Here is a 25575-nt window from a genome sequence, read left to right as displayed (position 1 = left end):
TTCTTATGGCCCATTTTCCCATGCTGTCCTGGACTTATTGTCCTGATAAAAATAAAGTCAACTAAATCAGTCCCAGTTGTGTACATTGCACCAGGAGGATAAACTGGACTAAACTCTGCCTTGTTTCACTTCATAAATATGAAAGCGATACGCATGACTTATGTGTGGCATACACATACACACACACAGCACCAGTCAAGGATGAGTGACCACTTCCTTGTCAGGTGATTTGTGTACTCTTCAGACAAAACAGAATGCATTGTAATAGCTCGCAGAGCTCAGTCATTAGCATAAATCTGGAGCACTATTCCCTTTAACTCAGTGGAGTGCTAAAGACTTGGATGATAACAGGTTGTAATCTTTATTACCTTACGCATCATAGATTCAGCACTCCATGGAAACATGAATAATGCAGAGAGCTGTAATCCTCTCCATGAGACAATGCTGTATATCATTAAAATACAAAGAGGAAATGCTTCATATGCTTTGTGGATTTATTGCCCATAATTGAACTCACAACTGCACCACAACCTGGAAAAATTAGGTTCAAAGCTGATCAACTTCAGTTTTAAATGGAAAAAATGTACTGTATCGAGTTTAGCATACTTCACAATATTAAAGTTCCTTACGAAGGTAATAATTCCTCCCAAACATTCACTTTTTGACTCATTGCAACAAACCTCAATGTCTTTTATTAGAATGTTTTGTGGCAGTTCAGTCCAAAATAGTACTAACTTGTTAAGTGGAAAGAGAGCAATATGCTTTTAAAAAATGTACAAAGATTTCTGAAAGGAATGCCATGCATATGTACTCAGTCCCTTTGCACTTTGAATAATTAAAATGAATACATGGTTTTTCATCTAAACCATTCTATTGTAGGTTTTACTGTTATCAGGACAGTGTCCTGCTAGAAGGTGAACATTTGTCCCTGCCTGAAGTTCTTTGCAGCCTCTAAAGCCAGGCATTTTCCATGCAATTTAAAAAGAAAAAAAAACAGAAAGAAATTGTCACACTGTGACAGTGTAATTTAGTAGCGTCACCTGTCACACTGCACAATGAAAAATACCAGACTTTGTAACTTGTTGCTGCAGCAGAATCATTAGTACCAGCATTAGAAAGGTTCGACAGACATATCAGCCCAGAAAGGATTGAACTGAAAGCCGCTGGTGTTAGTTATTGTTAGAGGCCGATGCTTAACAGATGGAGGCGAATGAAGGCAGAACAACTGCAGAAGCGCTTATGGCTGGGCAAGAAAGGATAATAATAGCACATCTGATCCTGCAGCAGTAACAGTTCGTGATTTTCCCTGTAAAGTTCTGACCCTGCTTGACATTTGTCGTAGGTCATCTTTTCTCGAGGGAGCACTGAATCGGCCGTCGTGCTGCTGTCATTTTGAAATGACAACAGACCACCTATTCAAACTTCCAAACAGAGATTTTCTTCCATGAACAAAGATTGTATGTAAGCTGACTGTTAATCTTTGATTACTTCTCTGTGTCAGCCACATCAGTCAGGTGGACGCCTATATAGGTTTGTGGTTTTGCCAGATTTTTTCCATTTTCAGATAATAGATAAAACTTAATTGTGCTTCAAACTTTAACTGGACTGGATCTTATTTAACAGTATGAGAGTCAAAGGGATGCTGGCAAATGAAAATAAATTTTTAGATTTTAGTCTTTTAAAAAGCTAAAAGAATAAATGTCTTGAGTAGAAGTATGACTACTACAATTGTCATACTGTACAATTTTGTGAGTTTAATTCAACTAGATTTATTATCTTAATTTTGGGAGATATTAACTGGTCACCAATCATAGCATCCACAAACATTTTACATTATCTGTCTCACCCACCTGGCTACCTTCTTGTCATAATATAATCTATCTAAAACAAATTCTCAATGGCTTTCCCCAGTTAAACTCAACTATAATTATGTTTAAAAAGTGTGCCCGAGTGGGTTTTGTTTCTTCCCACAATCAATAACTCAAGGTTATTTAATCCCTTCTGGGCACTGATAGATTTTTCTTTGTTTTTGTTAGCTCAGGTAAAATTGTTTTATTTTAACTCGGCATTGGCTCCATCCTCAAACAATTGTGAATTCAGCACAATCCTCCTATGAAACACACAATGAAACATCTCTTGCATTCAGAGGAGAGGTCAAATAGAATATATATATAAATATACATTGAATGTGTTTTTTCTTTCATGGAAATTGCTTTTTTTCTGAAAGTATGGAGTCTAAGGGAATCAAAATGCCTCACATGCCACATTCTTGGTCCTTCTGCCTGTGTTTAGTGAATGAAGGGGGGATCAAACAAGTGTCTAATTACTGTCCTGACCCCGGGGAGCCGGAGAATGGCAAACGGATTGGTTCTGACTTCAGGTTAGTCGATGTTTTTTACCTGAAGCAAATAAGCTAAGATGTGGACAGTCAAAAGAGGCTAATGAGGATACAGGAGCTATTATCTGTGTTATAATTAGCATGACTGTGTCCAGTCTCTTTCTAGCCATGTTAGCCTAAAATATTTATGAAATGCCTATTTTAATTATAAAGCAGTAGATGCTTGATCCTTTCCGTGCAGTTTTATCATCTTCTATAGGTGTGTAGATTGAGAGGTGCCTTTCTCAATCTACACATTGTCATGTGTAGATGACAATGTAAATGACGGGCGTCTGTGATGTAAAAAACAATGAGAGCATGTTAAATTGCCTTAAAACATTTTCATACTTTTAATTTACAAATACAATAAAAAAAATAAAAAGGTGCAACAATCTGACTGCATTAAAGTGCACATCTTTAAGATTTTGAGGTACCCCACAATGTCCATGAACGCAAGTCGTTTTTTCTGGTACACATGCACATACTGCTTATAGCTTCCTTCTTGGAGATGAAAAGTTTCCACCAAAGCATCTTTAGGGTGGCGGGGTTGTGACAGTGAGCTGGTCTAAAAGGGTTGGCTCACAGGAAGAGAGAAGAAAGTAGGTGAAGCGAATGAATGAGGTGAATACTCATCAGAAGAACAAAGTAGTTTTTGTATCATTGTTGTACATAAGTCCATATGTCCACACTGGACATCTCTCCTTACTGTGTTTTTTAAAACCAAGTGCTGCTGTAGTTGTTTTTTTTTCTCTCTTTGTTTTTCTTTTGCTTTTAAATGTTTACTGAAGATCTCAGATTCTGATGACATCTCTTGTTAGGAAACCACAGATTTTATGAATCCTGTAATTTCTTCTTATGGCGTCATTCTTACTTGGATTTGGATGTATGGTTAGACTTACAGTGATGGTGAATAATTGAACAGTTCTTTATTTTTCTAGCAGCCCACTAAAGGATTCTGTTTAATACTGATTCATATTTTGAACTGTTCATAATTTAATCTATTTTAATAAAAGCAACAGTTCTGACTAAAATTAACTGCAGACTATGGTGCGGTCACCTCTATGTTTCACTATTGACATTGAGTGATTGTGTTGCAGCTCAGTGTTTTGTATCAAACATATCACCTTGGAATTGTTACCTATACTGTTTTTAGCTTTTTTCCCCAGAACCAGTCAGGCCTGGGAGTTTGCATTGGATGGAATGCTTTTGTTTTCCAGTCAAACTCATCAGTCCAGAAATCCAAAATTACAGGAGATTATCACTTGCCAGTAAATATAAAACATTTCTGCAGCTTTTTTTTAGTGTTTTTGTTGGCCTCTTGGATGTCCCTCTGAAGTCTCCAATCTCATTCTTTGGGAACGTTTGTAATTTATAATGTAAATGTATTAACAGATAAGTATATTTAAACTCTGATGATACTTCGCAACTTGTTTGCAAGCTATGGTTTAGTTAGAGTTCAAAGGAAAATTGCACTTGGACAACTAACTTTTACTTGTTATTGATAGCGGTGGTGAATAATAATAAAAAAAGACATGCTACCAAATTTGAATCTAAATATTTTTAAAGTTTAGTTGGGTGTGCACGTTCATGCAGAAACAGTTATTGGAGCTTTTAATTATTTAATATTTCTTCTTCCAGTTAATTTATTTGCTTTTCACTTGAACTGTCCCAGAATAGATGTGAGATTTTAAATAGAACATTTTGAAATGTTTCATCAAATTCTACTTTGATCAAACATTTAAAAACCTAAAATGTTAACAGGCGGTATGTACACTTTGAAGAGCTACTGGATGTGCTCTCAGAAGACATTGCTGCAGTGACTGTATATGTCATTATCTGTGAGTGACATGAGATAAATAACGAATTAATTTTTTTTTAATCAGCCGTCATCTTTGGAAAATTGATTGCCTTTCTCAGGTGTTAATGGTATCTGTTATCTTTTCAGCATCGGAGCAACTGCTCAATTTACCTGTGATGACGACCATGTGCTGCAGGGTTCTAAAACGATTACCTGCCAGCGCGTAGCTGAAGTCTTTGCTGCGTGGAGCGACCACAGGCCCGTCTGCAAGGGTGAGCGTGGTTTTCCGAAGAGCTAATAAAACAGTTTGATTAAGGCAGTGCCTCTGGTTATAAGCTCTATGCAGATAGAGAAAAGTTCATTTCTGGTAATTATGCATGAAAGCCTCTGTTGCTGCACTCTTCCATTCCAAAATGCTTTATCCTGGTTTTCTGTGTTTAATATTACCTGGAGCACCCTTTAGAATTTGATTAATGGAAGTACAGCTAATAGGCCCTTTCTCTGCTTGTGCAAACAATACATTATCCCTCAGTCATATTACAATGCAGAAGGCTGCAATCTCTTACTTGGACATCATTTCCTTCAATATTTACACTGGGTTTGAAGAGGATTCTGGGTTCTTTTGCATATTACGTTGGATGATTGATAATGTAGATACAAATAATAAAATATTGAGTTCATGCTGAGCAGCATCAGTGCTCATGTGAATATGCACAAAGCTGACAAGTTGTTCCAGGCATCTTGGAGAGATGTCTGAATTGGAAGATTTAAGGATTTTCTCCCCCCTCCTTGTAATCACAGACAGGCGAAACTCCGTTCAGGGATCTTTTGGGGCTATAATATCTTTTGCAGAGCTCCTTGTTCTTTCAGTCACTAAAGATGTTTCTTCATGATCCTATTTGTGTATTTGGAGACACTGTCAAGCAGCAAACAATGTCTTCGGGAATGATCAGAGGCATTCCTGACAGTGTTGTGTGATAAGATTTTAAACATTTGGAAAGTCTGAAACTTTTGTGCCGTACTGTATATTGTAAATGTCTTCATTTTTGTGATTTTGTTCTCTTGCAGTGAAAACATGTGGGTCGAATCTGCAGGGGCCGTCTGGGACATTTACATCACCGAATTTCCCCATCCAATATGAGAGCAACTCCCAGTGTGTGTGGATCATCACTGCCAGCGATCCAAACAAGGTAGTAGAGCAAATGTTTTATAAGCTTTAGTCTCTGTTATTTTACTCTTAGATGTAGTAAATACCCTCTGGTTGTTTTTGTTCATGTTGTGATCCTGTGATGAGCAGGTATGAAAGCAAATAATTTTTCTAAATTCCACATAGCTTATCATTGTAATATTGAAATAGTAAACAGTTTCAGTTGCTAAGCATTCCCAAATTTTGCTAGGTTAAAACAAAACATTTCAATGTATTTCATCAGGATTTCATGTCGTATGAACAGTGTAATACATAATTGTGAAGTGGAACAGAAATTACAAACATTGCTAATAAAAGCTGTAACAGAGTGGCATGTATTAGTGTTCTTTGCCCTCATGTTGATACTTTGTATTTTTCCCTGTTCTCAAAACAGCTGTCAGATTGGATCAGGATCATCTGTGATCATACATTTACAAGTCTTGCCTCCAATTCATAATTGCTTTGCCATCTGCACTTTGACTGAGCCATTCTGTCACAAGGTTGCTTTGATCTAGCTCTTTCCATTGTGGCTCGGGCTGTGTGTTTCAGGTCGCTGTCCTGCTGGAAGGTGTCTCTCGGCCTTTTGTAACCTCCAACAGGTTTTCTTCCAGGACTGCTCATTATTTAGCTTCCTCCATCATCCCATTATTTATGACCAGGCATAGACGGGCATCCTCACAGTAGGAACAATGTATTCTTGTGTGTCCCTTACATGGTTACATGCAGTAATGCAGTTTCTTCACACCTATACTCCTGCCCTGGTGTTTTTCTTGATCTTTATGTTTTTATATTTTCACTAATGTTCACTCAGAAACCTTTGAGAGCTTCACAGAATAACTGTATTAATACTAAGATTAGATTGCATGCAAGGACTTTTTTTAAATACAGTGGTTTCTGAGGGCAACAGCTTTTTCATAGTTTTTTTTTAGGGGATATGAAGAGTTAAGTAAAGTTCATTGACACTGTCACATCAAATGTCTGCTGTGGATTTTATTTGTTTGACCTGGCAGTTGGTGGTTGAATAATTTACTTCATTCATTGAGAGCAACAGACTGAGAAAAGCCTGTCGGGAGTAAAGCTTAACCCTAAAAGGAAGAGATTGCAGCTAATGGTCATAAACATCTCCTTCCAGAAATCTTTCCAAGTTTCTCTGTTAAGAGTAAGTCGAATAATTCAGAGTGTTTACTAAGTGAAACTCTCCCAATAACCAGTAATCAACCAATGAAGACTAATTTAGAACCCTCTATGGCCGGTGGCTACCATAGCTTTGTGCCACTGTGCTCTCTCCTAGGCAAACAAGGCTTTTTCTTGGCAGTAAAACGTAGTCCATTAGTGTTATTATGGTAATTATGTTTCTGTCTGCATTGTAATGAGGCTGCTATACATGGATGGTGCTCAGACATTGTCCTCCCCCTGGCCAGAAAAAAGAGGGCCTTAGGATGAGCAGGCAGTCATCTTGTTTGTCATCAGCAGATGCGACTTTAGTGTCATGAACACATTCTTCCTGCCACTGGTAATCCAGGCAAAGTCCAGGCCCAAATATTGTAGCTCACTGGCAAATCTCTCTGCCGCAGACTGATTAATGTGATTATGTTAGCAGCTGTTGCCAAATCGATTTGTTAGTATGCTATCCTTTTTAATATTATATACGATTTATACCTTTTGTTAAACTTGATATATCAACAACATCCAAAATAGATATGTCTGGGGAAATGCAGAGAAGCAAATATAATGACTTAAATTTGTTTGGTGGAGTTTGATTTATGGTGCTGTTCAATTTGTTTATTCCTTTTGAATATTGTTAGTAGAACAATTATTTACGGAGATGTATAGGATGCTAACATACTCTTTGACAAAGTCTTGATCTAGTAGCATTTCAAATTTGTTTTAAATTTTATGACTGTTTTTGTTTGATTTTTTTTCAATCTGAGTTTAGGGATGTTTAGTGCATATTTCTTTGCTGCATCAGAATATATGGTGTGTTATGCAAGTATTTGAATTGTGGGTTTGGGAGAACTCTTAAGCTGTTATAGCACTGCTTGATCAAATATGTTGCCATCTACCCTATCAAATGCATATGGCATTTAATAGACTTTTCCTTTGTAGAATTCCTTTCATAGTGTACCCATCACCAGAAACATTTTCCCAAAAGGGAATTTATGGAAATGAGCAGCTCTGGTATGGACTTCATATAAATGAGATGGTGACTTATCTGATATTAGAGATGTATTTAATTTATTGTGGATATGCTTTGAAAGCATTTGACTATTTAAATACATCTGAAAAACTCTCAGGTTGACTGCATGAATGTTTCTATCTGAGCGTTTTGGTGTCGCTGGGTGACTTACAAAAATTCCCAAATCCCACATTAAATGGTAGATATGAAGACTTTCAGACATTTTCAAAGGGGTACAAAATGGTAGAATAATGCTAATAGAATATAGTTATTTCACCAAATACTCATAAACTCAATAAATCAGTATTTACTGTCACTACAGTAATTTAATCTAATTTGTATAAATTAAGGCCAGTATTTCTTTGAATTTCAAGACTTTTTAAAGAATTTTAACACATTTTTTCATTGTGTAAATTACAGGTGATACAGATCAACTTTGAAGAGTTTGACTTAGAAATTGGTTATGATTCATTAACCATCGGCGATGGAGGAGAAGTTGGAGATTCAAAAACTATAATTCAAATGTAAGTAAGAAATATTTTTGTCTTTATTGGGCCAATCATTGTGTTTTTAAATTGGTGGAAAAATGTCAGCCAAATTATTGAGACATTTTCTGCTTTTGCAGCCACCAACAATCTAAAGACACAATTCTGGCTGGACAATATTACCACTGGATATTTGACAAATATAGTTATCAGAAATCATAGAGTACATGTAAACTAGTTGGAATCCTGGCACAGACTTGAGTGTAAGAGTAAGTGCAGACTCTGGATTTCACAGAGTTGAGGTTGGGCTATTCTGTATTATTACTCTGCTTCATCCGTTCCTAAACCAGTTCTGATGTGTTTGGGATCATTGTGCTGTTACAAGACCCTACTGTGTCCAAATTTTAACGGTCAGGCTTTCCATTTGAGGCAAAGCTGAATAATTCATCTTTACCCGGTAGGTTGTCTTGTGCTTTATTCCACATATTTTCAGCAGTGCACTAGTATCTTGGGCAGTGAAACAGATCCTTCCTCAACACAGTTGTTTCAGTGTTTCTATGTTTGAAAACCTCACATTAACCCCCCCAAAATGCATATCTTGTCACTATGGACATATAACTCAAGCCATATTTTGCCCAGCCACAAAACTTTTCTCCAAAGGGCATTTAGGAAACTGGCAGTTTAGTTGAAAGTGCCGATTTTGGAGCAGGGCCTGTTTTTTGGCCATTACTGTTGACAATGATGCTATTGTTCCAGTAGTTACCAGTTCATGCTGGGCCTGAAATTTGATGGTTCTCAGATTGTTCTTCAGCATCAGAAACAAAACTACTATATTTCTGATAGTGTTTGACGGTTGAAACTTGGAATAACATGGTCCATTTGGACAAAGATTCAATACAAATTTTCATACTTCATTTCAAATGGATGAATCAGACTAGCATAAACCTTCTGAAATGGTCCTGATGCGTGTCATATACTGGCCATGCCCTAATACCAGTTTATGACATGTGGTCAAACATCTTGCTATAATTATGTTTGAAGCTTGGAGTAGATTGCAAAAGCAGATTGCAAAGGCATATGACTGAGGTTTAAATTGTAAGTGAATATTTGACCATATGTAGTTGGTGACACTGTATGTACATATCCCAGGCTGCATGGGAAGTTTTGACCATACGTGATTTTGAAAAGAATCATGCTTGTTCAGCTGAAGCAAAATTAAAAATGATTCCAACCTGGAAAAAGAATGATTCAAATTAATAATTTTAAAGCTCCAAATTAATACAACATTATGCCCATCATTGGTGTGTGTAAAGGGTTTGTAGATGTAATACGACATGTGAGTGGTATTGTGCAAAGATGTGTAGTTAGAAAAGTGTTGTTTGATCCCATAGTTCTTGTGTCTTATCTGCAGGCTGAGTGGGAGCTTTGTCCCTGACCTGATAGTAAGTATGTCCCATCAGATGTGGCTCCATCTCCAATCTGATGAGAGTGTGGGCTCAATAGGTTTCAAGATCAACTACAAAGGTACACAAAGTTTAATGGTGATATTATTCTATACATATATATATATCTTTGTGTCTGTCATTACCTACCTCCCTGTTACTGTCTGATTTCAAAAGCTATTTCTCAACTTAAACTGACTCTGTTCTGAGAACATAGAGAATAGCAAGAAAAGATTTTTAAAGCTCTTAAACTGACTGAATCTTCTATGTTCACCCTCCATCCATCCATCCTGTTATCTTCCTCTTGCCTACAGAGATTGACAAGGATAGTTGTGGTGATCCCGGTACACCTCTATATGGCTACAAAGAGGGCAATGGATTTTTAAATGGGGATATTCTTCGCTTCAAATGCCAGTTTGGATTTGAGCTCATTGGGGAGAGGATGATTACTTGCCAAAACAACAATCAGTGGTCTGCTAATATCCCCATCTGCATATGTAAGTCTGGACTAATCTTTTTTTCTTATAACGGCAAATAAAGCAGTTACTAGTATACTATAAACATTCACAATAACTAAGCTATTTGGGGATTAATTACACTAATGCTAACTGAAAATGTAGCACACAGTTGGTAAAGAGCCAAAATGTATAATCGTGAACTAATAACATATGGTTTGGGGTTGCACTGAAAGAAGAAAAGGAAATGTTTTTCTGCACTCATGTAGAGTAAAAGGCGACATGTAATATATAGTACTTCAACATTTGTCATGACAGAATCCCTGTCTTTGGTTTAGATAGATAGAACAATATCCATTACACAAAATCCCTGTTTTGCAGTCTTGTATTCTCATGCAATTTTACTGCAACATGGCCACTCTCCATGCAGTTTCAGGTTTCTCCAGCTACTCGATACTCATGAGAGCTGTGCTGTCTCCTGATTTCTGGGCTACTTACACAATTGTGACATTGTTCTGCTGGAGTCGCTGTGCACAATTCTGTTATGGCACAATGCACCCTTTAGAGAGCAATGTGGCCTGTGAGAGATGCTTTAATACAAATAACTGTAGTTGCATCAGTGAAGTTTTATAAATCCTCGCTGTTATTTTTTCCATGTTCTATCATATAGTCCCCTGTTTCTCCAACTTCACCGCACCCATGGGGACAGTACTGTCCCCAGATTACCCAGAGGGCTACGGGAACAACCTTAACTGTGTGTGGCTGATTATCTCTGAACCTGGCTCGAGGATTCACTTGGCCTTCAATGACTTTGACCTGGAACCTCCCTACGACTTCCTCACTATCAAAGATGGGGATCAGTCAGAAGCAACGATGCTGGGACGTTTTTCAGGGGCTGAAGTTCCTTCACACCTTACATCCAACAGCAACATTTTGCAGCTGGAGTTTCAGGCTGATCATTCGATGTCAGGAAGAGGCTTCAACATCACCTACAGCAGTGAGTAACATATATTTTTAAACTTGCATCTTATATACTATTATACCTAAAGTCTTTTTAAAAAGAAATGCATTATTCAGTACTTTAAAAGAATGTGAAAACATGCTTGACTAAATGGCAAAACAAAACAAAAAAAACCTATATTGTTCCTGATGCCAACAAAAGAAATGATGTAAATCAATATTTTGAAAATGGAGAAAATTTTCATTATCAAAATATTTGTTATATTTTGCCGTTGCCTCTTTTTATTGATTTAAATAACAGAAAATGTTAATAGGTATATACTCATATAAAACTGTATAGATATTAGTTGTTAAATTTAAGTGCCACTTTCTGTACCTATCAATTTGGGATTGTGATGTGACGACTGTTCCAGCGATCAGTGAGATGAGACCCAGGTTAAACCCTGAAGAGGTCATAGAGGTCATTGGTCTGTCATGAGGCCACTATAGAGAAAATCAACCTAACATACGCATTCATTTAAGAGTAATGTAGAGTTACCAATGAACTTCATGTATCTGGCCTATGGAATGAAGCCAGAATACCTGGAGAAATTTTGTGGACTCACCTTAATAATATGCAAATGTTCACATAGAAATGCCTCAACCATGAAACAAAGATGCTTATCACTAAATCTTCGGCACAACCTTATAAAATATGAAAACATCTTTAACCTGCAGCTCATATTAAATGGACTTGTTAATCAAATCATTAAAATAAATCTTTATTCTCAATGCCGTGCTACATCTCACTTAAATCCACTCACTGTGTTTTCAAACATATGGACATTAACAAAGAATGGCTCCTTGGGGATACTTTGCCAGTCCGTAACTGCATTTGCATTTGGCTAAATTTGGTCATGCAGTAAATCTTTACACACTTAATAATAATGTGCCTAAGTTTGACTTTTCTCACGTTAACAAAAAAAGAAAACTGCGAGATAGTTCCCTGGTGATTCATAAATGTACATCAGAAAGCCAGAAAGTCAGACTTATTCTTAAGACTTGTTTTTTTAAATTTTATTTCATTTATTCAAAGGGTTTTCCAAGAACAGATCTTGCCTTTGTGAATGTTTTTTTTTTTGTCTTCTTTGGCAAAGTCTCATCTAGCCTTTCTTTGGGCTTGAGACTCATGAATGGTTGGCACCTTGTGGTGAGTCCACTCGATTTGCTCTTCTCAAGTCCTTCCTTGATAGGAGACGTGGATAATGACTACCTCCTGGAGGGTATTGTTCTCTTGGCTGGCTGCTGTAAGGGCTTTATTTTTTCACAGAGATGGATGCTGGTGCCTTTGATGGACACCCAGGACCTGTGTACGTGGCCGACCTCAATACTGCCTTCTCTTTTTCTCAGAATGTACCGAACAAAACAGCCTTGGTCATAGCTCTAGCTTTGAATAGTAATTGAGAGGCTGTAATTGCCCAATCAAAATAAAAACAAGCTAATAAAAAAAAACACCTATTTGAAAAATGGAACAATTATGTTTATTGAATGGATTTAAATCCAAATTAAGTATTTTCAAGATAAAGACAGCAAAGAAAAATGGAGCATGGAAAGATATTTCTATTTCAAGTCTTTGTTGTATCAATCCACTGAAGGGGAAAGTTTTAAAGTGAGTCTGGAAATGTATGGATTTTGTTTTTACATGAGAAAATATGCAGGGACACTTAAACACATTAATTATTTAACCAGAATATGAGAATGTTAAACCCATTTTTTTATTTATTGCTTCATTAATTAATTCAGTTAATTACCTTATATGGCTGAAATTAATTTATCCTCAAAGCAGGGAGTGCAAAAATAATTAGACAATACAAGTAAATATGAATCCATTATTGGATTACATCTGATCATTAGTACATACAGTACTCTAATATTGTTCTGGTATAAAAATGCATATTTTTGTTTTGTAAACAATCTCACTCCAGCAAAAATGAAACTTAATAGTCCAATAACAATTACAAAAGAAAACTGCCATCCCATTTTGTTTTCTTTGCTTTTATGCTATGAGACAACTTTGTTGTCTCTTTTATATTTCATTAGGTGATGCCAACCCGCTAGTCTTGGTATGGAAGATTTTCTAATAATCCTATTTACTGCAAGGGACTACTGCTATTACTACTTTTTTTTTTAAACCTACAGCTAAAATTATTCTTTCTCTTTAGCTTGGTTCCTCATTGTTGTAACCTTGCTCATGCCTTTGACGTAACATCTTGTTTCTGTCTTCTTCTTACAAGCTTTTGGGCATAATGAGTGCCCTGACCCTGGCATACCGCTAAATGGAAGGCGCTTTGGGGACGATTTCCAGCTGGGTAACTCCATCTCTGTGGTTTGTGAGGAAGGTTTCATCAAAACACAGGGAGCTGACACCATCACATGCCAACTAGAGGACGGGAACGTAATGTGGAGCGGACCAATTCCCAAATGTGAAGGTACCGGAACAGACGAGTTAATGATTATGTGGATTTTGGAAAGATACACCAGCAGTTTAGTCAGAAAGGAGAACAGAAATAAAAGGAACATCTGAGTGGGATTTCTTCACCACACTTAGGAAACATATTTCTAGTAATTTGTTAGGTGATAGTAGTTTGGTGTTCAATGCTATATGTTTCTTTCATCTTTTATGTTAGTTCAAAAATCCTTCATTATCTCACAATATGTCCATGTTTCTCCTCCCCTCTCAATCTTTTCCATCATAAAAACCCATTTTTTCTCTGTTCCTCCAGCTCCTTGTGGGGGTCACTACTCAGGGCCATCTGGTGTCATTCTCTCTCCGGGGTGGCCGGGCTACTACAAAGACTCTCTGAGTTGTGAGTGGGTCATTGAGGCCGAGGCTGGACGCTCTATCAAGATTAGCTTTGACAGGTCTGTATGAAACTACTGAAACAACTCGGGCGTGGAAACAAACAGACACACACTTACACAAAGACATATAGAACTTGATCACAGGCAATGTACTAGTACTGTATATGAAGACGCATACACTTCAAGTAAATACATTTGCACATACAGCTTTTGACAAATACTCCTCAAGTATATGGCTTAACCTTCACTCTGGAAATCTGTGATAGAATTCAGAAAACAGATGTGGACGAGACGTTAAAAGCCTCAAGTATTATTTTTTGGCTTTCTTGTAATAATGGCAGATGTAGCACCTTATTGTTCCTCCACATTTTTTCATGTCAAAACCTCAAGCTTCACATAAAGAATGGCATAATTCTTAAATGGAAAATGATGCATTGTTTTCAAAATATTTACACAAAAGAAAACTCTGAAAGTGCAGCATATGTTTGTATGCAGCAGATTCATTTCTAAGGTCACCTTTTGCCACAATCATAAATCCAACTCTTTCAGGATATGTACAGTATGTTGCAGTCATTGCTTGTTCTTCTTTACAAATAGTTTTGTCAATGTCAAATAAATTAGAAAGTGTGTCTTTAAGCGTCTACATTCACATTTTGCAACAGATTTTCAATTTAATTTAGATTTGGATTTTAATTTGGCCATTCTAATGATAAATATAATTTCATCTAAAATATTTCATTTATGCTTGTGCTTCTGTGAGCATGAGCAAAAAGCTCATCCTGCTTATATTTTTTATTACTCAGACTTCTTTGCTTCTAGGACAGAAAGTTCATTTGATGGATTGAAGAATTCTTAACATCTGTTTTTCATCACTTATGTAGTGTAACGTTTTACTGAGGACTTTATGGAAGAGCTGTATTTATACTGAAATAGACAGATGTAAATATATGTAATTGACTATTTAGGTGACATTTAAAGGCAATCTGTAGGGTTTAAAACACAAATGAATGGATATTTCAGATTTTATTAGTGAAATGATTTGAAACCCTTGAAGGCTTTTTGGTCCACTTCACAAATAGGTCCTACTTTCTGTTAAGGTTTTGGTTGTAATGTGACAAAATGTGAAAAGTTTTAATTGTTTGAAATAATTTTGCAAGGCATTGTAATTCCATAAGGATATATTGTTACAAATAAAATTTAAATCCCAAAACTTATTAGACATTATAACTTACTATGTAGATTGGACACAATTAGACACTTAAAAAAAATTGTTTAGCATTGTTTGTGAAATCAATCAGCCTTTCCCTCTTTGCCAAAAGTAATTTTGGCAAAAGCAAATCTCCATATCTTTCTTGCCAGAAGATGATAAAATAAAGAAAATCACTTTTGGCAAAAAATGACTTAGACCAATATTTAAGGAAGGTGACAATATAATGTAATTTGTGAGGATGTGCAGGCAAAGCAACATATTCTTGTAATAAAATGTTGCAGCTCTAATTTCATTGTGAACTTATTTGTACTGTTTTTCCCCAACAATATTGATTCGTTTTTGCTGAAACCCTGCACTAATGGCAGCTGTTTGATGTGGGGACCGAAGAGTGGCTACAGATTCATATCATGTCATATTTCCAAGATGCCCATTGATCTTAGGCTGTTGCAATAATCAGCATGATTGCTTGCCAGTTGTGTCTCATCTTTCATTACAGAATTAGCCTGTTTTTTGTAGTAAATTGTAGGTATTGTTCTGAATACAAACATTCCTTCTCTTGCTCATACAAATCTTTGTTATCCTTCTACCCCCAAGGTTTCAAACTGAGCTGAGTTATGATTTTCTGGAAGTGCACGACGGTCCAAACCTGCTTTCTCCTTTGGTTGGCTCGTTTAATGGAACCCAGGTCCCTCAGTTCCTGTTTAGCAGCAGTAACTTCCTGTATCTGCTTTTTACAACTGACAACAGTCGATCAAACAGTGGCTTCAAGATCTTCTATGAAGGTGAGAATATAGTGCTGCTTTATGTGGTTTACCTAGAAATTGGGAACGTATTATGTAATTAATAATGCTTTGGTACAAAAAGGCTAACATGACGCATGTAGGAGGGCACCAGGTGGGGAGGGGTTAAGTGGTTGACATGCTTGGTCAGGCTTAGAACCCGTTAAAACTCCTTGCAGTCCTTCATTAAATAATTTAATTTTTTTAATGTAAGTTCCTATTAAACATTATCACAAAAATAATATGCTGCAACTTAGTAGACTGCATACCTGAAGAATTAAGTGTGCATTTCTTTAAAATTCATACATTTTTTAAAGTATTATGCATTATTGAAACTTAAGTAAGATGAAGTTAGTCAAGTGTGCCCTGAGTAAATAAAAAAATGGAGGGATAAAACTAATCTTTATTACATTGCTCAATATCTTCCTGAAAAAGATGTTGAGTTCTTCTTGGAGTGCAAATCTAATTGCCGTATTGTTTGCATCATTTGCCCTGTTTTCATCAAATACTCTGAAAGGATTCATTAAGGCTGCTTGTGCAGAGCTTTTACTTCTTTTTTTACTATGGTAAAGCTGCTTCTTGAGTTAACATTTTGCTCTTCTACCTGTTTTCACGTGAAGATGACAAATGCAACTTGCCATGTGGTACACTTTATACTGCCAGTCTTGCTAAAACTGTCATTGCTACAAGAAGTAGGGTTAATTAGGGGAGCAGTATGTTTGTCATGTTTTCAAGTTACTTTGTTTCTCTGTGTGTTTTTCTGCTGAAAGTGAAACACTTGTGGTGTTTCCTTGCTTGGTGTATCAGTGAATCAACTAAATCATGCAAGTTTCTGTTTGCAATTGAATAACGGAGCCAACATAACTTGTTGACTCTGAGCCATCACATAGGAGCTCTGTGGTGGTAAATAAAAATTATCCTGCAAGCCTCGGAGCAATCTAGGGTAGAGCACTGTGGTGCAAAATGTAAAAGTAGGAATAAGTTTCAACAATATTAAGTTTCTTCTTTAAAGAAAAAAATCGACCTATGCCTACAGCTTAGACTCCAAATGACAAATATCCAACTGTCAAAATGTATTCTTGCACTTTGCTGCTTGTCATGAGGAACACTTGTTTGTATGTAAAACAATTCACATTGCTGCTGCATCAACAAATCTGCCAGATCAGGAAGACATTCACTCTCGAAGGTGTACAATTTTAGGGAAATTTGTATGCTAAGCTTTCTTTCTTCCCAGGTCATTATGCTTACACTGTTAGCCTTTGAAAAATCATACAGTAAAAGATTCAGGACATAGTGTGATTTATTTTCTCAACAGTTTGCACTAGCACCATTATTTGTGTCATTCTGATTTGATTCATAAGACAAAGTTTGCTATTATGTCTGTATTATTGACTGAAAGCAGGCCACAAGTGCCCTTGTCTTATTATGTTTCACTCTCAAGTGCATTTCTCTTTTGTTGATGAGGCCATGAAAAGCAATAACAGTAAGATCATATTAGTTTCTTCTATTGCTATTTAGGATATATCTAATTGCTGGAATACCAAGGGAAACCTTGCCGACTTCATTTGTAAAAAAATAAGTTTGAATTATGCAGTAAATAAACTGAAGCAGTGTAACACTGCATTGATTCCCTTTATGTGTAGGAAACCGAAATTAGTTCAGTTACAAAGCAACCAAAAAAAAAGAGTTTGATTAGTAATTGCAGACATTTTGTGCACAAAACAGCGTTGCTTATATTTGTGGGAATTTTTTAAAGGTAATTTCTGCAACTTGGAGGCTAAAACCATTGTGGCCATTGTGGTGTTTAAGTGTGCGTTACCTGTCAAAAGGACATTATTCAAGAAGTCTAATGACTCATTCAGATGTAGCTCAGCATATACAGTAAGTCATAATGCCACAATGTTTTTAACAGTTTGTCATTCAACTGTTCCAAACAAGAAGCTGTTTAGATTTCTTTCAAATTGTACTCCCACTAAGTAAATTTTATTTATATAGCAACTTTCATAAATAAAAACCACAAAGTGGTTTACAGATGAAACAAATTAAAACAAAGATACAGATAAAACACAATGAGAGGATAATACAAGCTATACATTTTCATATACTAATTTAAGCCTGTACACTTTGTGTCTTTTTGGATTTCTCCCATCTATCTGAGTTTTGGACAAGCTGATCATGAGGTGAATTTGCTTGGATGTAGACTCTTCTAATAAATTACAAATCTCGTTCATGTTTATTTCTTGTAAACACTATTTCTCATAACAGATTTTTCCAGATTTTTAGTCTTTAAAGTTGCTTCTTGAGGACATTGCTGATGTCAGTCCTCTGGGCATCATAACACAAACCTGTTTTCTCCAGGCCTGCGAATTGTTAAACTTCCTGGTTTCATAGATTTGGTCACACTCTTTGATTGGCAGTTAATCAAGTATGTTTATTATCAATACCTTGCTGCTAGTTATTGCGTAAATCCCATGGTATCAAGCATTCTGTTCTATGTTCTTCAAAAGCACCTTCACTAATGACTTTGTGGAATCTTCTGTGGGGGTTTTTTGTACATTTGAGCTTGGATTTAATTATTTTAAGAACCTAGAAAAAACCTCATTACTTTTATTTCTTTATGTTTTATAAAACCTTGAATTGAAACAGGACATGCTTTGTTTTCCTAATAATGCTCTCAATGCAGACTTTGCAAATGCTTTCTTTAGAAAGATAGACTGATGGAGGTAGCTTTTTTCTGTGTATCTGTGCTAAAAATAAAAGTTCTGAAAAGGCTTTCTTAGAATAATCTCCCTGCCAATGACCTGACAACTGCTTACACATCTGTTGCCAGTCATTTGCCTAAAATCTGCATATTTTTAGTGCATCAAAAGCAACCCTACCTGGCAGAAAGCCAAATGGAAGTCGTGAAAATCACAGGAAAAATGGGGCCATCTTTTCCCTCCTAATGGAGCTGAAATTTCCACTAGGGCACTCTGGAGGCAAAACAGCCATGAAAGTACTTTTTATGAAAGCCAAGTGTAGAGGTCCAACATTTTCAGTGAACAGAAGATAGTATATTTGTACAGCTTCTTGAAGGTCATAGCCTCAATTCTGCCTCCCCGAGAAACAAGTGGCCAGTAATGCTGAACACAACCTAACATGCACCTTTGACCCTTTCTCGGTAGGCTAGTTGATGGTTTATCATCAGTAACAAAAAACAACGGAAAAGGTGCAAACACCCCTGCTACGTTTTCAGGTTTTATTATTTAATATTCATACCATAGGACACTATATATATATATATATATATATATATATATATATATATATATATATATATATATATATATATATATATATATATATATATATATCTCAAAAAATAAAGGGAACACTCAAATAACACATCCTAGATCTGAATGATCTGCTGACACACTCCAGCCACATAAGGTCTAGCATTGTCCTGCATTAGGAGGAACCCAGGGCCAACCGCACCAGCATATGGTCTCACAAGGGGTCTGAGGATCTCATCTCGGTACCTAATGGCAGTCAGGCTACCTCTGGTGAGCACATGGAGGGCTGTGCGGCCCTCCAAAGAAATGCCACCCCACACCATTACTGACCCACTGCCAAACCGGTCATGCTGAAGGATGTTGCAGGCAGCAGACCACTCTCCACGGCATCTCCAGACTCTGTCACGTCTGTCACATGTGCTCAGTGTGAACCTGCTTTCATCTGTGAAGAGCACAAGGTGCCAGTGGCGAATTTGCCAATCCTGGTGTTCTCTGGCAAATGCCAAGCGTCTTGCACGGTGTTGGGCTGTGAGCACAACCCCCATCTGTGGACGTCAGGCCCTCATACCATCCTCATGGAGTCGGTTTCTAACCGTTTGTGCAGACACATGCACATTTTTGGCCTGCTGGAGGTCATTTTGCAGGGCTCTGGCAGTGCTCCTCCTGTTCCTTCTTGCACAAAGGCGGAGGTAGCGGTCCTGCTGCTGGGTTGTTGCCCTCCTACGGCCTCCTCCACGTCTCCTGGTGTACTGGCCTGTCTCCTGGTAGCGCCTCCAGCCTCTGGACACTACGCTGACAGACACAGCAAACCTTCTTGCCACAGCTCGCATTGATGTGCCATCCTGGATGAGCTGCACTACCTGAGCCACTTGTGTGGGTTGTGGAGTCCGTCTCATGCTACCACGAGTGTGAAAGCACCACCAACATTCAAAACTGACCAAAACATCAGCCAGACAGCATAGGTACTGAGAAGTGGTCTGTGGTCCCAACTGCAGAACCACTCCTTTATTGAGTGTGTCTTGCTAATTGCCAATAATTTCCACCTGTTGTCTATTCCATTTGCACAACAGCAGGTGAAATTGATTGTCAAACAGTGTTGCTTCCTAAGTGGACAGTTTGATTTCACAGAAGTTTGATTTACTTGGAGTTATATTGTGTTGTTTAAGTGTGCCCTTTATTTTTTTGAGCAGTGTATATATATATATATATATATATATATATATATATATATATATATATATATATATATATATATATATATATATATATATATATGGATGCCAATGTCTACAAAGATGATTAGACTAAATGCAAGTAGTAATTTTTCAAATGATAATTGGGGGCAAAAAGGCATTTCAACCAAATGTGACAAAGTAATTGCCTTCAAACCGAACAACTGGTCGCTCTACCCTTGGCAGCAATAACGGCAGTCATAAATGTGTGATAACTAGCAATGAGCCCTTTGGCCAAATCTTCTTTCCAAAATTGTTTTAGTCAGCTAGATTAGTGGTTTGTCAACCATGACCAATTTATTTAAGCTTATGGCACAACCCTATAATCAGAGTTAAGTCAGAACTAAAGATCACTTCAAAACATTGCCTGTTAAAACCAAAAGCAAGAAAATTACATTTAATCAAGGTCTTGAAAAAACAAATAGCTCAGTACTATCACATGACCTCCACCATACTTATATTAGATGTAGTAGAAAGCTTAAAGTTATTTTAATAAAAATCCAGTTTCATGTTTGAAGTTCAGAGTATATTCCCAAACGTTTTGGGAATAATACATTTTTTTTTTTTTTTTTTTGGAAACATGAAACATACGCTGTTTTCTCTTCTTTTTTGCTTTGTCAGCAGTGGTTTACCTTTGAAAAGCTTCCATACATGCAATTTATTTTACAATCTCTATTATTTCACATTGGGCCGTGTTTTCAGTTTATAGCATTAAGAGATTAAATTATTTTTTAAAACCCATTTTATGTATTTAAACAGCACTATTTTTAAGAAGGTCAAATACTTTTCACATCACTGCCAGTATGAAAAATAGCCTTTTCACAGAGTCATTCTTACTTGAGTACTTGCACATAGAAAAGGCTCATAATAACAGGGAGCTCTTTCACAGAAAACCACAAAAAACTCAGGAAATGTTGACTTTTTTTGCACTTTCTAAAAATAACCTCTTTTAAAATATAAAACAAAAAAAAATTAAACCGTGTCATACTTAATAAGGAATGTTTGTGTTTATGTTCTTCTAGTGGTTACACTGGACACTTTCTCCTGCATGGATCCTGGCATCCCAGTGAACGGTTTGCGGTTAAGCCACGACTTGTCGATTGGCTCGACCGTGTCCTTCCAGTGTGACCCTGGATACAGACTGAGCCATGAAGAACCACTTGTTTGTGAGAAGAATCACTTCTGGAGCCACCCACTGCCTACCTGCGATGGTATGTTGAGATGAACCGTTCATGTGCATTTCAGCACATGGATCAGTCTCATTACTGAAATACAAAAATGCAGCTTCAATTTGTGCTTTTGCAACACATCTATTAAATAGGCTAACAACATAATTAAAAAATGATTTGTTAAAAGAAAAATCAATAACATTAAAATACAAATAGTAATTTTTGCATGCATTGTTAATCTTAGTTGCGAGTCCTTCTGTGAAGCGTTTTGAGTAGCCTAGAGCAGCATTGACTATGCAAATGGATTCTTGTCACTGCTTTATAACACGGTGTTTTAATCAGAAAAGACATCCGGTTTTGGAAACACTGTTTTCTGTAAGGAATCATGGAATTGATTGGGCATGTAGTGTACACGTTTACCTCCTATACAAAGTCATTGCTCTTAATAAGATTACTTTATTTTGAAAAGACATTTGACAAGCGATAAGCATCCTGTTGACTGAGAAGCTGACATCATTCTGACTTCCTAAGCAGACAGCCAGACCAATAAAGCAGCTAATATCTACACAACTACTATGTTTACTTGAATGCTATTACTGAATTTAGCAGATGTAATTCCAGTAGTTTTGCTCAACAATGTATGAAAAATCAAACTTAAAGTAAATAAACACTATGTAACAAAAATAACACTGTAACAATGATATTTTTGCAACAGCAGTTATAATTTTTCTTATTTTAAATATAGGAAATTAAATCATGGTATGTATTGTTTCTTTTTTATATAGTTATTGCAAAACACATCTGCAGTGTAATGTAGCGTATTAACTCAAGATTATCTTGCCATGAAGAGATGAGAGAGATAAATAATGCAAGTCTCTCAAAGTGGAATTTCCCTTAAAAATACATTGGGGTATATTCTAGGTATGTCTGTGTGGTGCCAACTGGCTTGGCATGCTGCATGTGGAGTAATAATTTGCCTAGCATGCCTGTCAACTTTTAATGACTTCATGTAATGTTGGCTCATTAATAAATTAGCAGTTTTTTTGTTTGTGAGTAATGGTGCAAGTCTGGATGTGTTGTGGTCTCTTAAAAACCCGGAGGGTGGAAGGAAGGACCAGGAGGGGTTGGGTACATGCAGCTGTGGAGCCCAAGGCTTTTTACTTCTCTCCCCCAAACATCAGCTGATGCATATTACTCTGATACTATATGCATGCATATGTTGTTTAGAAGGCATTTGTGCATTTGCCTGTGTTTTCACTCTTAAAGTAGGAAAATGCCATAGTCCAAAACACAACATAACTAGATAAGTAAATAATAAAAAATTACAAATCTCAACAAATTCCAGAAATGCTTGATTTGACAAGCATTGTCTTTGAGCTGATATGACTTTCTAGTTAAATCTCAGTGACAGCATGAACAAACATTTACGAGTTCAAACCATACCCAATTACTCCACTTAACCTTCAGCCACATCTGGCATTCACCTCCCAGTGTCCACCAGCCACCGATGAGGAAAGAAATATCTCATTAACTTCCTTTGAGAGGATAAAATGCATTCTGGAAGTAAATTAAGCCAGTCACATCATTGTGGTAGCGGCATTAGTTTTGACAGCATTCCTTGTCTTCACATTTTTACTGGCTCAGTCTATAAGAGTTACAGCTGGATTATAGAAAATAACCATAATAAAAAAGTTGTTCAACAGTATTTACATCTGCTTAAGAAACATTGAAAATCCCTTTAAAGAAGTGATTATGACTCAGGTTTGTTAATTACATGGGCAAAGTTAATGACTTGATGTGTTAGATGGAGAACTTGTCAATAATTGTTATGGTCAGATGAATTTAACTGTACTGTATTATATGTATCAAATGAATTGCATCGTAATTGTACATGAATCCGACGATAACATTGAGTTGCATAGGAGGAAAATGGATGCCTTGAATTGAGTTCAGACACAACATGACTCAAGTTTTCTAAGCTTTTTAATGATGTTTTCTGATAATGTTTTTGTCAAGCTTAAGATTCCACAACAGTAGAAAACCTGGATGGATAGTTGACCTAATAAATGATTTAGTGTCCTGTGAAAAGGTAGAGCTGGTTTGCGAAGACGAAGAAAGAAAAACATTGCGTTGGCAGCTGCAGAGTAGGTGCTCATAAAAATATTAGGAGATTATGTGACTTGTATACATTATTCATGCGAAATTGCTCTTTTGTCTTTAGGTGAAGGATTTATTGGTTCAATTGAACTTTCTTTCTCAGTAACACTGACTATCCATTATCGTCCTTTTTTATTCAGCATCATGTGGTGGGGATATCAGAGGGCCTGCTGGGATCATCCTGTCACCAGGCTACCCAGAGCTCTATCCTAACTCTCTCAATTGCACATGGACTGTTGAAGTCAGTCATGGGAAAGGTAGGAAATTGCAGTTTATTAATAAAATGTGGTGTTATTTAAACATAGTTGGTTTGAATTTTATACTGTTTAGAGTAGAACAATTTGTACAGTTAAAATCCATCAATCTAACTACAAACTTTACATTCAGAGGTCAGTCTGTCAAGATGTCTCGTTTCTAATTTTTCATTACAAATTAAGAGTTAATTTATTGGTTTGGCGCTTGCGAGAAGGCAGTGACCGTGGATTACAAGATCATAACCTTTTGTCTGAGCCCTTGTTCATAATTACTCAAAAAGCCAACTCAGCTTATTTTACAGTGCATGTGTTCTTTGTAATCCTTAACATTTCCCACTTTCCCAAATAAACATTTATACATACCTCTTTCTTCTTTCATGAGTCAAGTTGTATTATTTAACAAGACATTTTAAAAAGTTAAAACTACATTAGAGTTTCTATTTGCTTTTGCAGTTACAGTAACATAACAAAATTAACAATACACATAGACTTATTGACATTTCAATCCACAAAACTGTACTAAACAAGTTAAGTTGACTTTTGTCAACTTAGTGAGTTGGGTTTGCTTAAAGAATTATTTCAAAATCAATAAGGTTGATTTTCTTTGCCTGTAAATACCACTGACTTCTCAGGGGGAAACAAAATTAGCCTTATATTCTTCATCTAGTCCATCCTGTATTTTAATCATCATAATATCCTACATAGAGGTGACTCCTAGTTAATTGATCTTTTGCCTTTATGCACTGTAATGAAATGATCAATCACTTCATTTAGTTATTATTCTAAGGGTCATCTGAAACTTCTTTTATCAAGTGAGCTAAATATTGGGAAGGACATTACATAGTCATACTGGAACAGATACAACAGATGGCATGGACGTGGCAGCACTGATTGTGCTGAAAAGCAGCCAGTTGGCCATCATAGAGAGAATCAGGATGTTACTGCATCTGAACAACATTGTGTTCAGATGCAATAAATAGGAAGAATACGTTTTGTCGGGTTTACATACCGACTTTCAACTAGGTTACATGAATAAAAACATTTATTCATAATTTGTTTTCTGTTCATACTATATTTGGAAATACTTCATTGCTATCAATTTCTCTTATTAATTATAATGTTATGCATCAACCTTGATGATACCATAATAGGTGTAATTTTGTTCCCCTACAATGCAAAATTATACTGTTTTGCAACATCAGTACAGTAACAACATTTGCCATATTTATTTACCAGATGAGAGTCAGATTACCCTCATATGTAATGATGTTGATGATGGTCTTATCAGTGTAGACATTAGCTGTAAATGATGAGGAGTAAAAGGGAGTTGGAAGAAGATGCTACTCCAGGAAATCACTGTTCTTCTGATCACATACTTGCGATGAATTGCATAATACATTTTAAATTGTATTATAACTAGAATACAACACTGTTAGTTTTTTAATCCTGAACCAAGCCTGCCATTTTGAGTCATTGAATATGCAAATACATTTTTTTCAGTGTGGTATCAAACAACAAATGTCCAGTGACTCTTAATAAATGCACATTTATTTAAGCTTTCCAAAATACAGCAAGCTTCATCATTGATCATGGAATAGGCTAAATACCTTTTTTAGACAAAAAAAAAGAAGAAATTATTTAACCATAAAAATAAAAAAAAAATGGTGCATGTTTGACCCCCTTTTTATGTTTCAGATCCACAAAATATACATTTGGCATTTGTTTCATTAAAATATTGCATTTAATTTATTGCTGAGGAGCTAAAAATGCGTGTTTAACTGT

General features: G+C 36.3%; 1 protein-coding gene across 3 annotated transcripts in view; it reads left to right on the top strand.

Annotated features, from left to right (window-relative positions):
* LOC102234306 (CUB and sushi domain-containing protein 3-like) overlaps nt 1–25575 on the top strand; it is a 243084-nt gene that overhangs the window by 69987 nt on the left and 147522 nt on the right. For all 3 annotated transcript variants that reach the window (XM_023330906.1, XM_005810786.2, XM_023330905.1), the window contains exons 8-19: nt 2293–2380; nt 4323–4447; nt 5244–5365; nt 7958–8061; nt 9434–9546; nt 9779–9961; nt 10590–10916; nt 13153–13347; nt 13642–13780; nt 15525–15712; nt 21236–21424; nt 23680–23796. In XM_023330906.1, the coding sequence (XP_023186674.1) occupies nt 2293–2380; nt 4323–4447; nt 5244–5365; nt 7958–8061; nt 9434–9546; nt 9779–9961; nt 10590–10916; nt 13153–13347; nt 13642–13780; nt 15525–15712; nt 21236–21424; nt 23680–23796 (1890 nt within the window). The remainder of the gene's footprint in view (nt 1–2292; nt 2381–4322; nt 4448–5243; nt 5366–7957; nt 8062–9433; nt 9547–9778; nt 9962–10589; nt 10917–13152; nt 13348–13641; nt 13781–15524; nt 15713–21235; nt 21425–23679; nt 23797–25575) is intronic.

Source organism: Xiphophorus maculatus, chromosome 3 (assembly GCF_002775205.1).
Source record: "Xiphophorus maculatus strain JP 163 A chromosome 3, X_maculatus-5.0-male, whole genome shotgun sequence".
NCBI lineage: Eukaryota > Metazoa > Chordata > Actinopteri > Cyprinodontiformes > Poeciliidae > Xiphophorus > Xiphophorus maculatus.
The sequence above is the reverse complement of the archived record's forward strand: the minus strand, read 5'-3'. Positions and strand labels throughout refer to the sequence as shown.